The 24,098-nt window shown below is 36.1% G+C and overlaps 1 protein-coding gene across 1 annotated transcript in view; it reads right to left on the bottom strand.

Annotated features, from left to right (window-relative positions):
* Nucleotides 1–412: 412 nt before the first annotated feature.
* Nucleotides 413–24,098, bottom strand: part of LOC127420686 (zinc finger protein ZFPM2-like) — an 89,155-nt gene continuing 65,469 nt past the window's right edge. The window contains exons 6-8 of the mRNA XM_051663150.1: nucleotides 6,920–7,120; nucleotides 5,723–5,947; nucleotides 413–4,952 (exon numbers count right to left, since the gene is read on the bottom strand). Coding sequence (XP_051519110.1) covers nucleotides 2,614–4,952; nucleotides 5,723–5,947; nucleotides 6,920–7,120 — 2,765 coding nt within the window. The 3' untranslated portion in view covers nucleotides 413–2,613. The remainder of the gene's footprint in view (nucleotides 4,953–5,722; nucleotides 5,948–6,919; nucleotides 7,121–24,098) is intronic.

Below are 24,098 nucleotides of genomic sequence, written 5' to 3'. Positions count from 1 at the left end.
AATCAAACGGGCCATAGATGTTACTAGATCGCTAGCGAATTATAAAATTACGTGCTCTGGATTATTTTCAACAGCAGAATAAGAATATTAACTTTCTAATAAGTGACACAAGCCTAGCCTATCACAAATATAGCCAGTTATTTTTTTTTTGTTATTGATGTTTTAATCAGTCTGCTTGTCCAGTCGGGCAAGTAAAATTATCTTTCACTTGCCCCTTCAAAAATCCGCTTGTCCCAGACAAGCGTTAATGTCGAGCCCTGGGTAACAGATTTCGGCAGCATCTAATATCAATATAATTTAATATTCCACTGTCAGCATTGGTGTACCTGCTTTTCATAGACCAATGTGGATATTTCACCAGAGTAAGTGTGGTGAGTAAATGTGAGTCGAAGAACAAAGACAATAACACAGCTATTACAAATAAATGTATTTCGTGCACAAATAAATGATAAAAAAACGGAATAATACAAGTAATTAAGAACACCAATATTAAAAGTAAAACACAATGATATATGGTTTGCTTATCGTAGCATGTCTTTAATAAATCTGTTCGCTTTAAACAGGCCCCCGCCGCAAAAAATAAAAAAATACGTACAGTAACTGGATAAATGCATAGACTATAACTTAAGATTTACATATGATTTGTTGGTTGAGTGGTAACACTTTTGTATTGATTATAAGAAATCCAATACAATTAAACTATATATTTTAATAAACCAAAATTGCAGCTGTAAGACAGTGTATGTCAGGACAGGAATGGGAATACAGAAGCTTATTACAAAAATCTGTATTACTTGTTACTTTGTCTAACTGAAACAATAATAATAATAAAAAAAAAAAAAAAAACAAGTGGCTTCTTACAGCTAAATTGAGAGAGGTGTTACAACTTTTTTAATAAGAAAAGAAATACTTAGTGCCACTTCAATATATGCGCCACTGTTATTTAAGTCGGATAGGCCTAATGTTTCCATGTCTCCAAATTGTAACTAACACAAGATGGTGCTGGTGTTTTGCGCTGCACAGGCGGTAGGTACTCATCCAAATTCTCCTGAAAAATGCAGCTTCGTTTGTTCAGATATTCTATTTGTCATGAAATAGGTTAAAAAGCGTACGTTAATTTTTGACATTATGATATATAACAAATTCATTACCACACTTCTTGTCCTGAGATAAACTTTTTTAATTTTTATGCCACATAAAATAACATTTCCAACATTACTGGAATTTCATTCCACACAGGTACATGCATAGCAACACATTTTGACAACATTTTTTTTTCATGGGATTTTGTGTTTCTGTTTACAGTGAGTCATCCATTACCAAGTGTAAACCCTTATCTTTTGTGTTTAGTAAGACTTTAGTAAACACTTAACACAGACAGTTTCTTGGGTCCAAGTAAAAAAAGTTACCCTTTTGAAATACTGCTATATTATGTTAATAATATATAATAATGTTTCATCTTTTAAAAAGTATTGCATTAGAAGCCAAACATAAAAAAAACAAAAAAACGATAACGAATCAACAAACACACATACAGGTTACCTTTTTAACAAGATTTCTGCATTAACGAGAAAAAACATATTTAAGCATAAACAAACACCAAGGACAAACTTGACATGTATTGACAATTATTAATTAAAGAAACTTGATTGCCAGTATTTAAGGATATGTTGACACATTAGTCAAGACCGAGATTGCTCCACCATACATTTTTTGTTTTTCATTATTTTCTCTGTAAATTCTAAATGAGACATTAGAGAAAATGTTTGTAAACTTTTTCATTTCAAATCTGCATTTCTTAGGGCTAAAACTATTATTAAATAAATAAATACATAAAAAAAAAAACACAAAAAGTATGAACACAATACTTTGCAACAAATATCTTCAAAGTTTCTATTAAAGGAGTGTAGGATAAACCTCCTGATTTGATTGTCCTCCTGCTGCTGTGTAAGCCAGCACAGAATTTTAAAAATGACCCTTACAGGGAAACTGGTGCTTGTGGAAAGTCTAATATGAACAGTTCAAGGCTTTTGTCCATTTTGAATGATGGTGCGAGTGGTCACTTTTAGTCATGACAAATGCAAGAGATCGCCACAAGTGTCCTTCACAAGCAAATCGATTCAGATGTCAAAACAAGTGTGTATTATCACTGGTGGTGATGTGTTAAGGCCGAAACATACTGTACACAAGTACCTGAACGCATTGCATTCTCAAAATTTCCACTAGGGGCGCTATAGCGGACATTAGTGAAAACTGTGCGCTTGTACAGTAAGTTTTCTCTTTCAAGCCAACTACTGTTATGGCGGTGCAACAGTTATGTTTATTACAGTAATTTAAGGTTAATATATTTATAAAAACTTACCTGAATAACACATCCAGTTTAATGGTTCTGACTTTTGAACGTAACTCTATCGCCCCCATGAGTATTGAGATTTGTTACCGCCACAGTAACGCAAGAACGCACATTATGTATGTTCAACTGGACTGTTGGCCAGAACGTTCACATCTGCATTCATGTACTTGCGTAAAGTATGTCTCAGGACTTAGAAATACCCTCACTTGATTTACAGCACTACTTTTTCTAAAGTGTGTATCAGCATCTTTAAGATGGTACTATTTTACATGCTCTGTTGTGTGAGATGAGCAGTAAAACTTCTTGTGTGTTATAAAGTTTGACAGGTTGTTGAATTGGATGTCACAGGGCCGGCAGTACTTCACATTGCTAGTGGTGGCAATGGACCCATTCAACACCCTCTTGAAGCTGGTTGAGACCTCCTCAGTCTTTATAGATGGCAACAGAGTTGTGCTCTCTTTACAGTTGACAGTGCTGTCTGTGTGAATATCTGGTGTATGGGAACCGTGGTGTTTATTTCCTGCATCATCTGTCTTGTCCTCTAGATCAAGGCTGTCGTTTAAGGGTAAAGTCTTGTCCTGGTTCTCACGGTCCTCTGTGCTGAGATGGCTACCATCTGGCATCGGCTGGTCTTTCTCACCCTCACTGCCCTCGTTTGGACTTTGCCTACATTCACTCTGCGTGACCAGCATCCCGGTAGCGTAATCTGTGGGCTTGATTTCATAGTAAGGCCAGATTTGCTCATCGGGTCTTATTTTCTTAGCAGAACTTGGGTAACACCCAGAGGACTGAAAGGCAATCCTCAGTTCCTCTTTTACTGGGATCAAGTGGTCTTCATTGGAAGCTCGAATATCAGATGTTGTCACTGCATTTGGATGCTCAATTTTTGCATGCTGAGCTGGGGACTCGAATATGGCATTCTCTAAGAGGTTGCCAGAATTTATTGGGCCTTCCTTTTTGATGCTCAGATGTACTTTGTTCTTGGAAGACTTATCTTGCAAAACAGTGCCTGGGCAGAAGTTCTGTTTGTGCTTAAGATAGTCCTCAACTTTGTTGAAGCATATCTTGCACACGGCACACTCGTGATAATCCATAAGTCCTTTAGGGGAAAGAGGAGTGTTACCCAACTGTGGCATGCATTTCTTACTGAGATCGATAGGTGCATTACCTTCCTCCTTGGATATTGTATTACATTTTGATGCAAGAGCTGATTTTGAAACCGTCAATGAAGCCTCTGGATATTTGGGTACCAAGCCTTGGATCATGTTGTATCTCTGATGTTCCCGGAAGCTCTCCATTGCATCTTTTGACATGTATGGACCACCTATAGTGTGAAAACCAAGAAATGATGGGATACCCATATGTGGCATTTGTTCTTGATCAGAAGTTAGCTCAAATGCCTTTCTTCTTTTCCGTGGGCGAACTGCCTTCTGATTGGCTTGTCCTTTATTGTTGTTTGCACGTTTTACATGAGGATCATGACGGGTGGCACAGTAATATTGCTTATGCACCATGAAGGTCTCATGACGGCTGAAGGTGATCTTGCAGGCCTCACATGTTGTCTGGTTGGGGTCAACATCAGTTTCAGTGGGTGGCATTTTGGGGCTTTGTAAATCCAACTGTGTGCCATTTGGCCTCTCATGTGCACCAGAGGGAGTTGATGCTTTTTTAACCTGCACAGAGAGTTCATCTGAGACTTTTCCACCAGCAATTGGATTGCAAAGGGTAGATTCATGACCTTTAACCTCAGAGGGATGACCAGCATTCAGCATAACAGCCAAACTGGCTCCAACTTTTGGACTGACAGTGCCTGCTGGTTTATCCAGAAGTCCAGGGAAGTCATGTGGCTTGGGTGTGTGCTCCCAGCGACTGTTGCAGTAATGCTTCTTGTGCACCAAATAATTATCAAGATTATTGAAAGTGATATTGCATTCAAAGCATGTTGCGCCTTTTGGCACAAGCGTGCTGTACATGACTGGAGGATAAGTGTTCCTTCCTTGACGTAACCTGCGATGGACCAACTCTGACATCTTGGCCAGTATCTCAGATGCCTGCGGCCCCACGGTAATATCCTGTGAGAATGGGACATGTGGCATTAAGGGGGCAATGGGAAAGGCAGGAGGCAGGTGGTGCTGAATAGGTGATGAGGCCAAACGGGGGCTAGAAGGTTCTGACTTTACTCTGGAAAATGAAACACTAGCCTTGTTTCCTGAGTTGCCTTCACCCTTAGTGGATGCCTGCCCACTTTCTGTGCTTTCCACCTCTGAGATTTGACTGATCTCACATTGTACTGTGCTTTCCTGAAGGTCTTTCATGCTTAAATTAGCTCGACCTTGTTGAGAGCTTCCTGCAATGCTATGAGAGTTATCAAGTTTGTCTTTGATGGGTTTGTTGCCTGTACTGCTATGTCCATGTAGTTCCTGGTGTTTGACCATTTCTCTGGGGGTTTGGAAAGTAAAGTGGCAGTGACTGCATCTGAGGCCGGTTTGCGACAGGTGGGAGAGGATGTGGTGTTGCAGTACAATAAGTGTTTCAGCTGTGTAGTCGCAAATTGTGCATTTCAAGTTGCTTCCAGTGGATGTCTCTTCTGATTTTAGAACTTTAAATACACAAGGAAAACAGAAGTGTAGTTAATCAATTAAAAGTGGCAATGCTAATTTATTTGTATTTTTTTGCATGACAGTAGATTAGCTGTTTTTAAAACATTGTAGCTTTTCCAGTAACAAGCTGCTTTTCCAAAAAGTAGTGGTATAGTATGACAAAACACAACAATGTGGTTTTTTTATATCATATTGTTTTGTGCAGACTTACAATTGAACATATAAAGACAATCATCAAACATGCTTTCCTAGAATATTCTTCTCTCTAAAGTAGCATTGGGAAGTCTGAATCATTTCAATTTGGTTAGTTCGGATGGTTTTAGCAAATCAGTTTGTTTTGCCAGTAGTGTTTGTAAAAATCTTTACACATAATTTTGTTTGTGTTTAAAAAAAATAGGTATTAAGTTAGATACTGCTGTTTATAATTATGTTTTTCAGTGTTTTTTAGTTTTAGTAGATGCATTTAGGCTGAATTTATGTGTTAAGTTTTATACTGTCATCCTAATTGAGATCTCTGTTTTGTTTTTAAATAATTATAAAATAAATAAATAAATATATAACATATAGATTTTTTAAAATCTGGCAGTTACCTTAAAAAAAAGCCTGATTAAATAGATGCAATGTAACTAGCTACTTTTGTTGGTAGCTTTTAGTGTGGCTAATAACTTTTTCAAAAGGGTAGATTCTCAGTTTCTTATTTGTTCTTAAGTTTTTGTTTGTTTATGATTAGAATGTTATATGATGAAGAATGTCTTCTTGGTTTACTCACTGTTATGCGTGGATAAGTGTATTTCAAAGGCATGCAAGCCTGCAAAGCTCATATTGCATTGAGGGTATGTGCAACTGTGGAGCATTTGATGGCTGATATTGGTGTTTTTCTCAGCTGTTATCTCAGGGTCCCTTTGCCGCCCACTGCAGTAATGCATTAGGTGGGCCTGGAGGTTCCTTTCACTCCAAAACCACATGCCACATGCCTTGCAGGGGAAGATGTCTTCTAAAGAGACAGAAATGAACACAAGCATAACCATACTGAATTATCAGTTACGTTTAAGTTAAATATAAGGCAACATTTAAAAGGTAAAAAGATGAACTAGGGTCCAAAAGTCTGAGACCCCTCTAGTATTTATGAATGACATTTTCAGTATTATAATTAGAGAGAACATTTCAAATGAAAAATATACAGTATATGAATTTCAGGATTTCTGTATTTGGTATGCCCTCTTTTGCTTTAAATGAGAGCAAAAAGTTCAGATCAGCAAAATCTGATCTTTTGTACAAAGGAGTGAACATGGCAATGACACAAATGTGCTTTTTATAGAAATGGTGCAGAATATTAAATATTTGTAACCTGCTCCATAATTTTGAGTCACTTTTACCCAGAAACACATCTTCCTTTTAAGTTATAACTGTTTTAGGAAATTTTAAAAATCCTAAAATTTGCTTTATTTAAAGATTCAAGTGAGAATTTCAATCCTAGATTTTCAATGAGATTTCAGAATTTTGGATTCCACTGTATGTTCAAAAGTTTTATACAATATGATGTGTAAAGCTTAATCCTTCAAAACTGCATCTTGTTTTCTGCACTTCCAAACACAGAATGATAATCAAAAAGGAAAGACAATAAAGCTCAAGGGTGTCTCAGTCCCAGATGAATGCTGTGGTACAATTTACCTCTGTTTGTGATTGCACAGTAATGGGATGAACCATATAACCCGACCCTACAGACCCCATCAAAGCAAATGTGCTGTTGTTCGCATCTTGTTAACTGTGATTAGAGAATGGAAGAGGGTGAATATCTAATTTGTGCAGACAACTGAAGGCCGGCTGCGACCCTTGGTAATTCTCTTATCCATGGCAAACGTGCACATTTGAGCTGCGATGACTCTTTGACATGGATTTCCATTTTTAAGCAAGTGCATTAATCAGTGTATCCACTATGGCCGTGGCGTGATAAAGCGGCACTCACTGTTGATGCCGGGCAGAATGGACAGCATGGCTGCTTGCTGAGGAAGGAGCTGGATGGAGTCCAGCTGTTGGGCCGGAAAACTCCCCTGACCGTACGGAGTTTGGGCTGCTGTTTGAAGATGAGACTGCAAATCCACCACACAGGCTGCAAGTTCTTCCCCATCAATTATATTTTTTGTTGTGGAGCACCACACTTGTCCACCTGTAAGAGATAGAGGTAAAGCTTTTGGGTTTAAGTCAGCATTTAAATGTTTATATGCATTTGTTCATTGCAATCTGGTGTTCCTAATAGGTCGGGATAGGAAAACTGTAATTTTTATACTACATAAGGAATATTTTAGTATTTTGTGTGCTTGCCTCTAGCATGCACCATACACATATATTGCAGAGACCTCTCTGAAAGAGTGCCTGATCTGCAAAGCATCATGTTTCATTTTACATTTACTTTCTGTATTTTATCAGTATGTGTGTTCCCTGGGAATCAAACCCATGACTCTGGCATTGCTAGTGCCATGCTCTACCAGATGAGCAACAGAAACCCCTTTGATCATATCCTCATGAGACCCAGTCATTTATTTTTGTCCTCTGTAGAGGACATTTTGCTTTTTATATTTTGAGTCCATACATACCGCAGTGATAAATCTAAGTATCTTAAAGTGGGCACCCTGGGACACTTTTCTGGGATACCAAATATTTTTGTGTTATTTTATTCAGTATTTATCATTAATATTGTTTTTTTATTTATTTATTTTAGCTTTTTTATTGCTTTTTCTTTTAAATAAACATCTCACAAAATATTTAGGGTGTTTTTAAAGCAGGACATTGATTTCTTCTGTCCTCTGTAAGGGACACTGGGACTCTGTACATGTGTATTCGCCAATTGAGTGACGCTGCATGTGAATAGTGTAAAAAACAAAAATCTATAAAAAATATGAGATATTCCTATGAAATTAGATTTCTTTGCTGACGAACACTCATTATAAATATATATATATATATATATATATATATATATTGTTTTCTCAAAGTAGTGTTGCAGAGCATGTTAAAGAAGAAAATTAGCTCTAAATATACAACTTGACTTTTGAGAGGGAAAACTTTCCTTCATTTTCATGGTAACTGGATAAGATATTAATAAAACACACACACAAAAAGATTGTCATATGCTTCTTATGCACCAATACTGACATTAAACAAAATGAAACGGCAAAAACGTTTTTCTTTTTTTCTTTTTTCTGGATCTCAGGAGGATATGTGTGTACAAACATCTGAAAAAGTGCAGATTCACATATATTCAAAATCATATACGCAGCAAAAAAAAAACAACAAAAAAATAAAATAAAAAAAAATGCTTACACTTTAAACCAGTGGTTCCCAACCTTTTTTGGATGAACGCCCCCCTACTTCATTCCCTGCAAGAGTCATCACCATGACACTAGGGTTTTTTCATGTGGTTGCTATGGTGTTCTGAGTGGTTGCTAGGATGCTGATAGCCCACCCCCAAGTCTCTATGATATTGTAATCTCTAGATATGTCTCTGGTCCCTCCATTGTTAGTCTATGGGGTTTTTTTGTCACCCATTTTATCCTCTGCCAGGTGAAAATCTTAAGTCAGATTGCTAAGAAAAGTACTAGCACACCTCTCCTCAACAAGCCACGTGATTTGAGGTTTCATGCATGTCTGTGGCACAATTGTTGCAAGAAGAGTTACATGCCGAAGTGTAGGGTACAATGGGGCTAAAGGCACCCCTTATGGAAATTGTGTTTTTTTATTTATTTATTTATTTTTTTTATTGAAAATTGATGGAGCAACATAATTTGTGTGAAAAGATATAATAACAGAAGGTAGTTTTGATTAAAATTATTTTGGTTTTTTAAATATGGTGAGGGAGACTTTTACCCCACACTTGGGGTAAAAGGCTCCCACGCTTGGGGTAAAAGGCTCCCACGCTTGGGGTAAAAGGCTCCCACGCTTGGGGTAATAGGCTCCCACGCTTGGGGTAATAGGCTCCCACGCTTGGGGTAATAGGCTCCCACGCTTGGGGTAATAGGCTCCCACGCTTGCGGTAATAGGCTCCCACACTTGGGGTAATAGGCTCCCACACTTGGGGTAAAAGACTCCCACACTTGGGGTAAAAGACTCCCACACTTGGGGTAAAAGGCCCCAAGGGGGTTTAAAGTGATATCGTGTAGATACCGGGGCATACTGTGTAAACTTTGTCAGCTATTGCAAATACTTTTGAGACAAAAAGATGCTTTGAGTAACAAATTAAGATGATGCTTACTCAAAATAACTACTTCAGAAAAAAATGCCAAATGTGTTAATTTCAAACACATTTGGCATTTTATTACATCAAGTATTCTATAAACAAACTAATCTCTATTATGATTGGATGAGTCAATGTGAGCCCACTTTGAACATTTTTTTAATAACAAATCTATTCACCCCACTTAAAAAACAATGTGTTTAATAGGGGCCTTTAGCCCTTGAAACAGGTGGGCGTTTTACCCCAAAATATTATCCTTTCACTTATTGGGCAGTTATTAAAAATGTTCGATTTAATGACCTTGGAATGAATTAGTATTTTGTTTCAAAATAAATGTGATCATTTCCAGGATTTTCATGAGCTACATACATTTACAACATTAAAAAAAATATTAAATATTAGATAAAATTGTCTTAAAATCAATCTTTAGACACCACACGCAAAGATCTCATGGATCAGGAAAATTTAGCAGTTCATAGTGTCATGCAGGTGTTTAGGAAAGTCCTGTGGTAGTTTTTGTTGCTATTTAGTGTTTTGGGAGAATATAAAATCAATGGAGCCTTCTCTTTTTTATATGTTTTATCCTAATTTCAAGGAAATCTGCATAGTGGTAAATACAAACGTAATAAGTGCTCACTCTTTGAACCCACACACAGCTCAGAGTCCTACCAACATATGTGTGCATTTCTTTGAGATAACAAGAGACATGATACGCCACCACTAAATGGTAGAATTAGGACGTGGACTTATTGGGGAGTTGGACAACGAGGATGAAGCACACTCGATGCTACCATTCAGAGAAGTGTGAGTGCTCTCAGAAAGGGTGTTGAAGCCAGAGACAGTGACCTGTGATGTGCTGTTCTGCCTCATGGAGAGGGCTGCTAATTGCATGTGCTTGGATGGGGCTTTTGGTATTGGGGTGAATGGATATTACATTTTACAGAAACTTGCTTTTTAATATCAAACAATTCCCACAATTTTAGAGAAACAATTGTTGATTCTGCAAACATTATAAAAAAACTGAAATGTCACTGAGACTGCACTCCAGCTAATTCATGCAGAGGCAACAGAAAGGCTCTGGCAGAAGATGTTGTGTGTTTGTAACTATAGGGAACTGGCCCTGGAAATATTCAGAGTTTTGCATGTAAAAAACACCAGTAAAGTCAAATAACTACTGTCTCTCCCATCTATCACATTAGTGTCTCCACTTCCACAAAGAGAGGACTCGTTCATTTATTTGTTTAAGGGTCAATGATGTGACGCCCAATTTATATCTAGACCTATTAAGTTATTCAGAAATACATTAGAAATGCAATTCACACAAAACAATTAAAGAAATACACCTTTACTATGCTGATTTCTGTGTTTGAAGTCATTTTGATGTTTTTGTCTAGGGCTTAAAGACAAAATGTCTAAGTGATGTAACCATCCAGGGATTGTAAAAAAAATAAAATAAAATAAATTGAAAGCTGAAATTCTTAAAAAATAAAAAATAAAAATGTATTTTGCCATAAATAGTCTGGAATAACCTTTTATCATTATTTCTTTAAAAAAAAAAAATAAGCAGTGAAAATATTTTCTTAAAAATATTATTAATGTTTGAAAAACATTTGTTCTTTAAACCAAAGTCATGCAAGTAGCCATTTTATTTATTATATTTATTATTTAAATATTAGAAATACAGAAATATATTCTAATATATAAATAATAAATACAATAAATAAAATGGCTATATAAAATTTTGTCCATTAAACAAAAGTCATGCAAGTAGCCATTTTATTTATTGTGTTTACATGGCCCTGTGTGAAAAAGTGTTTGCCCCACCTGTTAAAACATAACTGTCAACTGTGCACACCTGAGTTCAATTTCTCTAGCCACACCCAGGCCTGATTACTGCCACACCTGTTCTCAATCAAGAAATCACTTAAATAGGACCTGCCTGACAAAGTGAAGTAGACCAAAAGATCTTCAAAAGCTAGACATCATGCTGAGATCCAAAGAAATTCAGGAACAAATGAGAAAGAAAGTAATTGAGATCTATCAGTCTGGAAAAGGTTATAAAGCCATTTTTAAAGCTTTGGGACTCCAGAGAACCACAGTGAGAGCCATTATCCACAAATGGCGAAAACATGGAACAGTGGTGAACCTTCCCAGGAGTGGCCGGCTGACCAAAATTACCCCAAGAGCGCAGTGACGATTCATCCAAGAGGTCACAAAAGACCCCACAACAACATCCAAAGAACTGCAGGCCTCACTTGCCTCAGTTAAGGTCAGTGTTCATGACTCCACCATAAGAAAGAGACTGGGCAAAAATGGCCTGCATGGCAGAGTTCCAAGACGAAAACCACTGCTGAGCAAAAAGAACATTAAGGCTCGTCTCATTTTTGCCAGAAAACATCTTGATTATCCCCAAGACTTTTGGGAAAATACTTTGTGGACTGACGAGACAAAAGTTGAACTTTTTGGAAGGTGTGTGTCCCATTACATCTGGCGTAAAAGTAACACCGCATTTCAGAAAAAGAACATCATACCAACAGTAAAATATGGTGGTGGTAGTGTGATGGTCTGGGGCTGTTTTGCTGCTTCAGGACCTGGAAGACTTGCTGTGATAAATGGAACCATGAATTCTACTGTCTACAAAAAATCCTGAAGTCCTGACCTGAATCCTATTGAGATGCTGTGGCATGACCTTAAAAAGGCAGTTCATGCTCAAAAACCCTCCAATGTGGCTGAATTACAATTCTGCAAAGATGAGTGGGTCAAAATTCCTCCACAGCACTGTAAATGACTCATTGCAAGTTATTGCAAACGCTTGATTGCAGTTGTTGCTGCTAAGGGTGGCCCAACCAGTTATTAGGTTTAGGGGGCAATCACTTTTTCACACAGGGCCAAGTAGGTTTGGATTTTGTTTTCCCTTAATAATAACAACCTTCATTTAAAAACTGCATTTTGTGTTTACTTGTGTTATCTTTGACTAATATTTAAACTTGTTTGATGATCTGAAACATTTAAGTGTGACAAACATGCAAAAAAATAAGAAATCAGGAAGGGGGCAAACACTTTTTCACACCACTGTATGTATGTGTATATATATATATATATATATATATATATATATATATATAATGGAAAACATTTTGTTCATGTCAAATGGAGTAACCTTAAGAAAACTTCTTGATATTTGTGACTCAAAAAAAAAAATAAAAAAAAAATAATTACCTTGAAAAATATTTTTTGAAAACACAACTTTCATTAATTTCAAGAAAGTTAACTCAAATGTATTCAAGGAGAAAAGAACATATTTTAATACCTTTTACTCGGTGGGGTCCACCATATGCTATTTATAAGATCATTAAATATCTTTCCTTTTACAGAAAATGATTTATATATATAAGAAACCAATATGAACACAAAGATTACATTTTGTTTTATTACAAGATTAAATTATTTTATTGTTTTAAACAAGCTTTACCATCATTTCCACCAAAACATCATATTTACTACAGTTATTGTTACTACTGTATATAATACATTCATATGGAATTCTTTAAACTGTATAAGAAACTTTACATGTTAATTGACAACAATGAATCGGTGGCTACGATGGTAAGTTTCTTAAAGGACAAATAATTATTGCATATAATGTGCAATTTATAGCTATTGCAACATTTGCAAATTAAACCATTAAAAAAGGATGAATCCAAGCCAAGTAAAAGTGTTGTTTAAAATCTGCTCTTGTTTCTTGCTACTTAAGTTCTTGCAATGTCACACAGACTTGTGTTTATTTTGGTACAGTACGCTGTGGCGAAGACAATGAGAAGTTTAAATTGAATGCACATGCATCTTTCCTCCCTCTCTTTTTTTTACGCAAGAATCCAAGCAAATACTTGGATCTGTCAATAAGTTTATTTATCAGAGCTGAAAAGTGCTCTTCTGCTTTGAGCCTCCAAATCAGCTATCATAAAGGAAAGCTACATGCAAAAGGGAATAACTTTTTTTTGTGAAGCAACATGTTAGCCAAAAGGCTTCAGAGAGCTGTAGCACTAAGACTGTAAGACTGAGCACTGCTTGAAGAATATTGCGTAACTATCGTGTCTTTGCCACAAGGTGGCAATATCCTCACTTTTGAATGCATAGTTTTCCAGGATCAGCATTAAAATTAGTTGTTCGCTCCACTTGTTTGTTTTTTCTCAGTGTTGCATTAATTAATAGCTTTGATTCTTGCAATATCAGTTAGATTCTTGTTGTATCAGGGCAGCTAATTACTGCACACTGTATTAAAAACCTCAGAATGAGTCGTTTTCATTTGACCTTTAAATTCACAATGGGTCAGTTATTTCATAATTAGCTTCCTGTAGTGTCAACACAGATTCAGTCTTCATAATTCAGCCCATTAGACTGGACTTTGGGTCAATTTCATATATATATTCAAGGTAATTCGCTTTGTAATAATAATAATGAAAAGCTGAAAATATCATTTATATTGTTTAATTGAATTAGTTAATTAAAATATTATTTAATTGTGTGTGTGTTGAGGCTACATAACGTCATCCTTAGCAAGACAAAAGGAGGTGACTATTTTATTTTAAAAAACGATAAAAATGTCATTTTCATCAGCATCATTTCCAGCACAGAATACTATGAAACTCAATACAGAATTTGAGATGTGCTGAAAATGACACTCTGACATATATACAGGTGCTGGTCATATAATTAGAATATCATCAAAAAGTTATTTCACTAATTCCATTCAAAAAGTGAAACTTGTATATTATATTCATTCATTACACACAGACTGATATATTTCAAATGTTTATTTCTTTTAATTTTGATGATTATAACTGACAACTAAGGAAAATCCCAAATTCAGTATCTCAGAAAATTCGAATATTACTTAAGACCAATACAAAGAAAGGAGTTTTAGAAATCTTGGCCAACTGAAAAGTATGAACATGAAAAGTATGAGCATGTACAGCACTCAATACTTAGTTGGGGCTCCTTTTGCCTGAATTACTGCAGCAATGCGGCATGGCATGGAGTCGATCAGTCTGTGGCACTGCTGAAGTGTTATGAGAGCCCAGGTTGCTCTGATAGTGGCCTTCAGCTCTTCTGCATTGTTGGGTCTGGCATATCGCATCTTCCTCTTCACAATACCCCATAGATTTTCTATGGGGTTAAGGTCAGGTGAGTTTGCTGGCCAATTAAGAACAGGGATACCATGGTCCTTAAACCAGATACTGGTTGCTTTGGCACTGTGTGCAGGTGCCAAGTCCTGTTGGAAAATGAAATCTGCATCTCCATAAAGTTGGTCAGCAGCAGGAAGCATGAAGTGCTCTAAAACTTCCTGGTATACGGCTGCGTTGATCTTGGACCTCAGAAAACACAGTGGACCGACACCAGCAGATGACATGGCACCCCAAACCATCACTGACTGTGGAAACTTTACACTGGACCTCAAGCAACATGGATTGTGTGCCTCTCCTCTCTTCCTCCAGACTCTGGGACCCTGATTTCCAAAGGAAATGCAAAATTTACTTTCATCAGAGAACATAACTTTGGACCACTCAGCAGCAGTCCAGTCCTTTTTGTCTTTAGCCCAGGCGAGACGCTTCAGACGCTGTCTGTTGTTCAAGAGCGGCTTGACACAAGGAATGCGACAGCTGAAACCCATGTCTTGCATACGTCTGTGCGTAGTGGTTCTCCCCCACATTTTTGAATGGGTTTTGTTTCACAATCCTCTCCAGGGTGCGGTTATCCCTATTGCTTGTACACTTTTTTCTACCACATCTTTTCCTTCCCTTCGCCTCTCTATTAATGTGCTTGGACACAGAGCTCTGTGAACAGCCAGCCTCTTTTGCAATGACCTTTTGTGTCTTGCCCTCCTTGTGCAATGTGTCAATGGTCATCTTTTGGACAACTGTCAAGTCAGCAGTCTTCCCCATGATTGTGTAGCGTACAGAACTAGACTGAGAGACCATTTAAAGGCCTTTGCAGGTGTTTTGAGTTAATTAGCTGATTAGAGTGTGGCACCAGGTGTCTTCAATATTGAACCTTTTCACAATATTCTAATTTTCTGAGATACTGAATTTGGGATTTTCCTTAGTTGTCAGTTATAATCATCAAAATTAAAAGAAATAAACATTTGAAATATATCAGTCTGTGTGTAATGAATGAATATAATATACAAGTTTCACTTTTTGAATGGAATTAGTGAAATAAATCAACTTTTTGATGATATTCTAATTATATGACCAGCACCTGTATATATATATGTATATGTATATGTATATATATATATATATATATATATATATATATATATATATATATATACACACATATATATATATATATACACATATATACACACATATATATATATATATATATATATATATATATATATATACACATATATACACACTATATATATATATATATATATATACACATACACACACATATATATTAGTATTATTTTATAGGACTTTGCTTTCTAGAAATTCACAGGACTAAAAGTGCTGAAGTTGAAGAATAATTAATTAATTATAATAATTATATTTATTTATCACACATTATACATTTGCACATATACAGTGAAATTCTTTTTTTCACATATCCCAGCTAAGCTGGGGTCAGAGTACAGGGTCAGCCATGATACAGCACCCCTGGAGCAGATAGGGTCAAGGGCCTTGCTCAAGGGCCCAACAGTGGCATCTTGGTGGTGCTGGGGCTTGAACCCCTGACCTTCTGATCAGTAACCCAGAGCCTTAACCGCTGAGCCACCACTGCCCCAATATTGAGAAACAAATCATATTAACCCTAAATTCGAATTACTTTTTATTTATTAAAATAGTTTGACTTCTCTGTTACCCTTCATTATTCCATTACTATTTTTATGTTAAAGGAGCAATGTAGTTAATGTACATTCCTTTACAAAAAATCACCATGGTAACCATAGTTCCATAGTCAAAATATCAGCTACTACAGTTATTGTTACTGTAATAAAACTTTTTAATCAAAGAAATATTCTAAAAACTTCTTAAACTGCTGTTAAACTGTTTTTTATTTTATTTTTATGCTCTGTTGACTTAGGAGGATCAATCATTGTTGAACTAGATAAATATAACTCAACTGATGTCTTTCAAATGCAACACATCATGGCTATAATTGTACCTATAACTCTTTTTTAATCAAACAAACACATCTACAGTAATAATGCTGTGAACTTCCAACGTGATCTTATGAGAACTCGTATGTACTCTTACGTTAAGTTTGGTTCTAGCAAACGTACATTCTCTTACACTGAAACGTACAATATATACGTATTAACACCTATAGAAATTTACAAATGTTTACGTGTACTGTTTGAACGGATTACTATTGAATCATTCATAAAATTAATCAGTTCATTACATCTAATTTCTAATCAATGAGATTAGTTAAATGTCATCACATTTATTTAACACAGTTGAAATTATTATGAAATGTTAATGGTTTCATTCAGTTCTGCTGCCCTATACGACGTTTTCAAGGATTACATCACTTTAACCAAGACTACACTTTAAAATGTTAAAAAGAATAAAAATCATTTATTAAACATCTCATTTTAGTTTTGTTTGCCATGGGACACAAAAGGAGTTTTCAGAATATGCCAAAACACAAAATAAACCACAAAAAGCATCATAAAACAATAATAAAATGAATCCATACATTCATTAGCAATAATCCAAATCTTCAGACTGCTTTCTGTGAAGAACAGACCCAAATTCAAGCCTTCTATTCAACAATCGCCGTCTCACCCGCTACAACCGTCAACCCGCGTTGGTTTCGTTTTGAAAATAAAAAAAATTGCCGCCTCAAGCATTACAACCAGCGGTTTTACGGCAGTGATGTCGAATGCTCATTGGCTCTCAAGTATCTCGTGACCGTTTGTGACTGCCGTATTCTGCGATGTATATGTTTGAATGAGATATGACAGCGCCGTTATGGAGTGCATCAGAAGATTTACAGCGATTAATAATTTAAATTCTACTCTCCACCTTACACAATGCTATTGTAAACCGTCAGGGAGCACATCGGATGCAGCGCATCAAACTTTGGACTACTTTTGTACTGAATTTTGCCATTTTTCTGAATACATTATTGCGATTAAATTGATCTGCCTGTTACGTTAATAAATGGTTATAACCTACTAGTTACATGTTTTTATATTGTTGAAATGTGGTTATGTTTAGAGGTTGGGGTAGGGTTAAGGGATCTAAAATATCTATAAACAGTAAAAATGTACAAATATATTTATAATGGATTCACGTATTCATACTGTATATAGCTGTAATGGATTTGTCAGTATTTTAAGATTCTAAAGCTATAAATACGGAAAAATATTGACATTTTAGATGCTTTCAAACGTCCATATTGTACGTTTTAGTGTCTATCCAAACGTACAAACATGTACGTTTAAATGCTACAAATATTAACATACAAATAGCTACGTACATTAATGAGATCAGGCTGGAACTCAACAGACCTGCATTGAGGACTGCAGTCTAACTGTGTTCAAAGAGACTCTTCAGTTGCCAACACAAAGTTGAATTTCCCTCAAAACCACACAATAAGAGAGTGAGATGCAGCAGCAGCAGGGAGTTCACTTTTACTACTCCACTTCCATAAATCACATCTCTGCATCGCCACATCCCAGAGAGCATCAGTCATTCGGCTCTGCTCCCCTGGGAGATGCCCTTCATAGAGCTTCAGTGTTCCCGGCCAGGCTGAGTTCACCGCCCCGGGTATCACCTCTCCACCATCTGCCCCGCACACCTGTGCCCCCATTGATCTACAGGTCCGCGCACTACATCAAACACACACCAGAGGGGCATTGTGCCGCTTCCTGTGAGGCAGGGCCAGTCATCTGGCTTGGCTGTGAAGTTATGCACTTTTGTATATTCATGAAGCCGTGAAGTGTGTGTTTATTTTCCTAACAGAACACCACACCTCCAGCTTTCAGGTTGTAATTGAAGAGCAGTGGTACCTTGACAGGTATGCCAAAAAAATCATCCCACCGTTTTCCAATTTCTAAATATGAGCTTTGAGAAATGAATCGTCTTCCTGACAGCTAGGCCATCGGTCCACGTAAAGCCAATGCTGGCTGATTTTACTGGCTGAGTGAACTAAGCTCCTTATGAGTGACAGGCCAAGACCTTTTCTATTTCTCTCTGTCAGTCCAACAGATTCAATATGCCATCAGAATGACCTTGAAGAGGACAACGTTTGTACTGATAGAGGAAATGAGTTGGATTGGGACGTCACCATTCACAACATCTACCCACCAGTTTATCATTAATGGCTCCTGTGAAACCCTTCTTCAAACAGAAACGAAAACGGAATGTTTTTATTATTATTATTATTATTATTATTATTGTTTTAAGGAAAAAGTGCAAGGTGTTTGTCCCTGCAAAAGTGGCTGCCATGATGCTAGGAGTCAAAAGAGTACACCACCAAGTCTCAATGATATTTTGGTCCCTATATGGGTGTTTTTTCAACTTTGGGCACTTTATGCAATGTGGACTTCTAGAAAGTAGTCTTGTTAAAGCATTTTTCTCACATTAACATAACATTATCTGCTAACAATGTCCAACAGTGTCATTTTTGTCATTTTTTTCTAAAAGGCATGTAAATTCCCATCACATTGTCCTTTCCAGCACATCTAAAATTCGGTTTTGTGTTTAATAGAATTCTGTGCTGGAAATAATGCTGATGGAAATGACATTTTAAATGTTTTTTTTTGTTTTGCTTTTTTTTGCTTTTATTTTTAAATAAAAACTAAAATGACAGACTCTTTTGTCTTGCTAAGGCTCTTGCAAATTTCATAGTTAACATTTTATGTATCCTAAATACACAGTTAAATAATATTTTCACACTATTTTCAAAATTTAGGAAATGAAAAATAATTCTGCTCACCAGTGATATTTTCATTGATATTTCTTTGTTTTCTTCAAACATCTCGCCACATATTTCATCTCAAGCATGCTCTTCACTCACACTTTTGTCAACCTGGTTAACAACTAACTAATTTGTTTGGTGTGGTGGCAATGACGCAGCAACTGTGGGATAGATGTCATTTTTGAAAAACTGATCATTTGACCAAAATAAACACTGAAATGATTTAGGTTTATTTCATGCTTTGTTTAGATAATCATAGTTTTCAACATATAATAATTTGTATTTTTTTAACGGATTTTCATAGTTTAATATTGAAAGTCTTGGACAAGGTTAAAACAATCAAATCTGCACTTAAATGGCATTTGAAAAGTACCAAAAATGAATTATGAAGAACTGGTGAAAAGTTCCCAAGTCAGTTTTAATGAGACCCTCATAAAACAAAAAGCAAAATTTGGACATTTATTTGTTTTAATAAAAATAAGCTGCTGGAATGTTTTTATCATTCACATGGTGAAAATCTTAAAGAAACTGTTCACACAAAAATGACAATTCCTTTATCATTTACTCACCATCATGCCATCTCAGATGTGTATGACTTTCTTTCTTCTGCAGAACACAAATGAAGATTTTTAGAAGAAAATATCAGCTCTGTAGGTCCATAAAATGCAAGTGAATGGGTGCCAACATTTTGACGCTCCAAAAAATCACATGAAGGCAGCATAATAGTAATCCATACAACTGCAGTGGTTTAATCCATATCTTCAGAAGAGAGCTGATAGGTGTGGGTGAGAAACAGATCAATATTTAAGTCCTTTTTTGCTAGAAATTCTTCTCCCTGCCCAGTAGGTGGCGATATGCATGATGAATGCAAATCACCAAAAACACAAGAAAATGTGAAAGTGAAAGTTAAAGTGGAGATTGACTGAGCAGGGAGGAGAATTTATAGTAAAAAAGGACTTAAATATTGATCTTTTTCTCACCCACACCTATCATATAGTTTCAGAAGACATGGATTTAACCACTGGAGTCTTATGGATTACTTTTATGCTGCCTTTATGGGATTTTTTGACCTTCTGAGTTCTGGTCACCATTCATTGCATCGTATGGACCTACAGAGCTAAGATATTCTTCTAAAAATCTTAATTTGTGTTCTGCTGAAGAAAGAAAGTCATACACATCTGGGATGGCATAAGGGTGAGTAAATGATGAGAGAATTTTCATTTTTGGGTGAACTATCCCTTTAAGTCTGATCATTCGAAATGTTATAGCAGATTCTCTCCTCTACAAGAGGCACGATCTGATGCTTCATTCATGTCCATTGCACAATTGCTGATTAAGGATAAGTTATCCATCAAGCTCAAAATCAAAATGTTTTGCTACTTGCTGTGAGCTGCAGAGAGAGACATTTTCATTCTAGAGAGCATTCGATTGGACGAAAACCTGTGTAGTGCAACATCAGTCATCAATATTTTTGGTCCATTTTCCTGGAAGTTAATTTGATCAACGTTTAGGACTACACTTTCCAAAGGAAACACACATGGACTAAGAGCAACAAAACTTAAATTTAGTTTTAATGAAGTCTTTAATATTTACGGTTAGGGGTTCGTTAAAATCCCTACCCCTAAGTGTGAGTAATGGTGATGCTTGCCTTAACAAACTCCACTACTAAAGAAAAGACAACTTCTCCAAATTGAAGATTCTAACTCCTTCTGAACCTCTAAAAAACAACACAGACACGCACAAATAAATGCGGCTAAATATGGGACAATTTGTTTGTCTCTGCAGCACGGCAGCCCCCTGGGAGCCCCCTGAGATTGGCGCAATGAAAAGCAATGTCTCCCACTTAACACCGGCATCCAGACACTCTCTCTGATAGAGGCCGTGGATGTTTAATAAATGATGGAATTTGGCTGTTTCTTGCGCAGAATGTTATCAGCCGGAGAACAATCATGCCCATGGTCGCACACTCTCTGGCTCGCCCGGCTGCTCATTAGCCACAGCATATTTAATCCAGAAGTTCCTTATCAAATGTGACACCTGCATCTCCGAATGGCACTTTCACTGTTCGTTGGCATGTATTTGGGTGAGCAGACTCTAAGGTGCTTTGTGGAGATTAAGAGAGAGAGAAAGTGAGCGAGAGAGAAAACGAGTGCTTATTTTATCATTTAGTGGGTCTGGACCATATCCAAGCAGTTTTTGTCTTGTTGTTGTAATTAGAAAGCCTTTTAAGCGATAACAGCTGCTGCTGAATATGAATATGGATAGTGGCACATCAGTTCTGCCTGAGATAGACCCCCCCTCCCCTTTTCTCATATCCCTCCCACTCACTTACTGTATTTCATACCACAGTGATCTTATTAAAGAAAGAGGAAAGTATAGCTAAAGCGTAGCTCAGTTATTTTTGTTTTTGATTGAAGTCATTCTGGACAGTCTCTGCGTTACATATGAAACATTCAAATCACAGTCATGCTGACAGGCAGCAGTTCATTTACATACACAAATAAGTAATTAAGCTTCGTGACGGCTCCTTAATAGCTGCACGCTACCCTGTCAGTGCTATACATTGCCCAGATGATGCCGTGTCGTTAAATTGAGATGTACACAGCACATGTAAGCTTGGCATTTCAGAAGTAAGCAAATAACTTACAAAATTGGAAACAGGTAAGTAACAAAATAGGTAAACATGACAGTAAAGGTAAACAATAAAGGTAAATGTTAAGACAAAGGTAAATGTAAAAGTAAAGGAAACAAAAATGCTAGCAAAATTGGAAAAGATAAAAATAACTGTAAATGTAAAAATTACCAAAATAAGTAAACAAAGATAAAAAATAATGTAAAAATGAACAAAAAAGTAAACATGACAGTAAATGTAACAGTTAAAAAAAAAAAGATCAATGTGATATGTAAACAAAGGGTAATAGGTAAACAAAGATAAACAAATTAAAAAAATAAAATAAATAACAAAATAGGTAGACCTAAGGATAAAAGTAAATGTAAAAATAAAATAGCAAAACACAAATGTAAACAAAAGTAAACACAAAACACATAAAAGCAAGGGTAAACGTTCACATAATAGTAAAAGGTAAACATAAAAGTTAAACAAATGAAAAAATTAACAAAATAGGTAATCAGATGTAAAAGTAAACAAAAATGTTAACAAAATAGAAAAAATAAAGATAAACGTAAATACAAATATTTACAAAAAAGGAAAAAAAGATGAACATAAATGTAAAAAAACAAACAAATGGGTCCTCGAAGATAAATGTAAATATAAAAAGTAACAAATTACGTAAACATGATGGTAAATGTAAAGACAATTCTAAACATAAATGTTAACAAAACAGGAGAAGATAAAGATCAATGTAAAAGTTAAATTGTACAAAATAGGTAAACAAAGATAAACAAACATTTAAAATATAACAAAACAGGTAATAATAAATATAAAAGTGAATGTAAAATTAACAAAATGGGTAAATGTAAAGTAAAGGTCAACAAAATTAAACATTAGCAAAATTAGTAAACATAACAGTAAACGTTAACATAATGGTTAAAAGTAAACATAAAACATAACTGTAAATGTAAACTTTACAAACTTAACAAAATGGTTAAACGTAAAAGCAAAAGTACATGTAAATGTAAACAAAATAAAAACATCAGTAAACAAACAAAATAGGTAAACTCTGGTGATGTGGCAACATCGGCTTTAAGGACACTGCTGGGGCCTCACCAGGGATTATGGTCAATGATTGACATGCAATGCAAATCACATTGTTATTTCTCCCAGTAGATCTTAACTCTGCTCAAACTGGGAAGATTTATGCCACTCGGGCGAGTGACGATTTTGACCCTCTATAGCAGTGTTTCTCAACTGGTGGGTCGCAGGTCTATTCAGACTGGGTCGTGGAAGGCAGGGAAAGAACAATGCCATGGTTCTCCCACATTGAAAAATGTTCGGGGGCTGCCCATGAGAAATTTAGGACTGCCGAGGAAAATGTAATGATAATCTTGCGTTCAACGCTTTACACGCAAAAAGGCTTCTCATCTGCAACGCAATTTCTTTCTTTTTTTTTTCTTTTTTTCGCACGAGTGTAACGGAACAACTCGCACCAATGATCTGTTCTGCTCTAATCTACTGTATCTCTGGCGTGCACGCCCGCCGCGCATCAACACCAGTTTAAAGTCGAATTGTTCTAGTTTAAATCGCTATGGATGAAGTCATACCTCTCAAAAAGGCAGACCCGACATTATGAACAGCAGTGAGGTGAAACAGGACAACACTGTGCTATGCGCCAAAATAAAGTTGTTGTTGTTGTTTGTTTTTTAAATTACACATCACCCTTACAAAACTGTCTCACAATTTTACAGTAGTAACAGTAACTGTGATATTTTGACAAAAATGTTATCGTTTCATATTAAATAATCTATTAGGTAGAATCTATACTATTTTTTATAAACAATATAATTTATTATTGTTATTAATATTAATATTATTATTAGAAAGACTAGCTACATTGATCTGACGATGGTAATGAGGAGCCACCATGGTCTTACTTGTGCTTATATGTAATTGCACAGTAAATATAAGGGCAAGTACATAAAGGGCATTAAAATCTGGACCTCCAAGACTTGTGGACAAATAAAGTTTTCCTTCTGTGTAATAGCATTATGTTGTGGTAGAATGATGTCTGATATTAGGAAATAAACTAGATAGTTAATATAAGGCTCATATAATCATATAAATAAATATTCTCATCAACTTTTAAAAGGGGGAAAAGAACTTCTTTTTGTTGTTGACATCATATGGTGGGTCGCCACTTGATGTCCAGTGTAAAATCTGGGTCCCGATGCAAAACCAGTTGAGATCCACTGCTCTAGAGCAACCTACAGAGTCATGCTGGAGCGACTTTGATCTGTGCCGCTGACAAAACAACTGCAGCTACTGTGAAATGAAATCAAATGTGTACATTTGTCT

The sequence above is a fragment of the Myxocyprinus asiaticus genome, chromosome 30 (genome assembly GCF_019703515.2).
Source record: "Myxocyprinus asiaticus isolate MX2 ecotype Aquarium Trade chromosome 30, UBuf_Myxa_2, whole genome shotgun sequence".
NCBI classification, from domain to species: domain Eukaryota; kingdom Metazoa; phylum Chordata; class Actinopteri; order Cypriniformes; family Catostomidae; genus Myxocyprinus; species Myxocyprinus asiaticus.
Note: the sequence above shows the minus strand (reverse complement) of the source record. Positions and strands in the feature narration are given on the sequence as shown.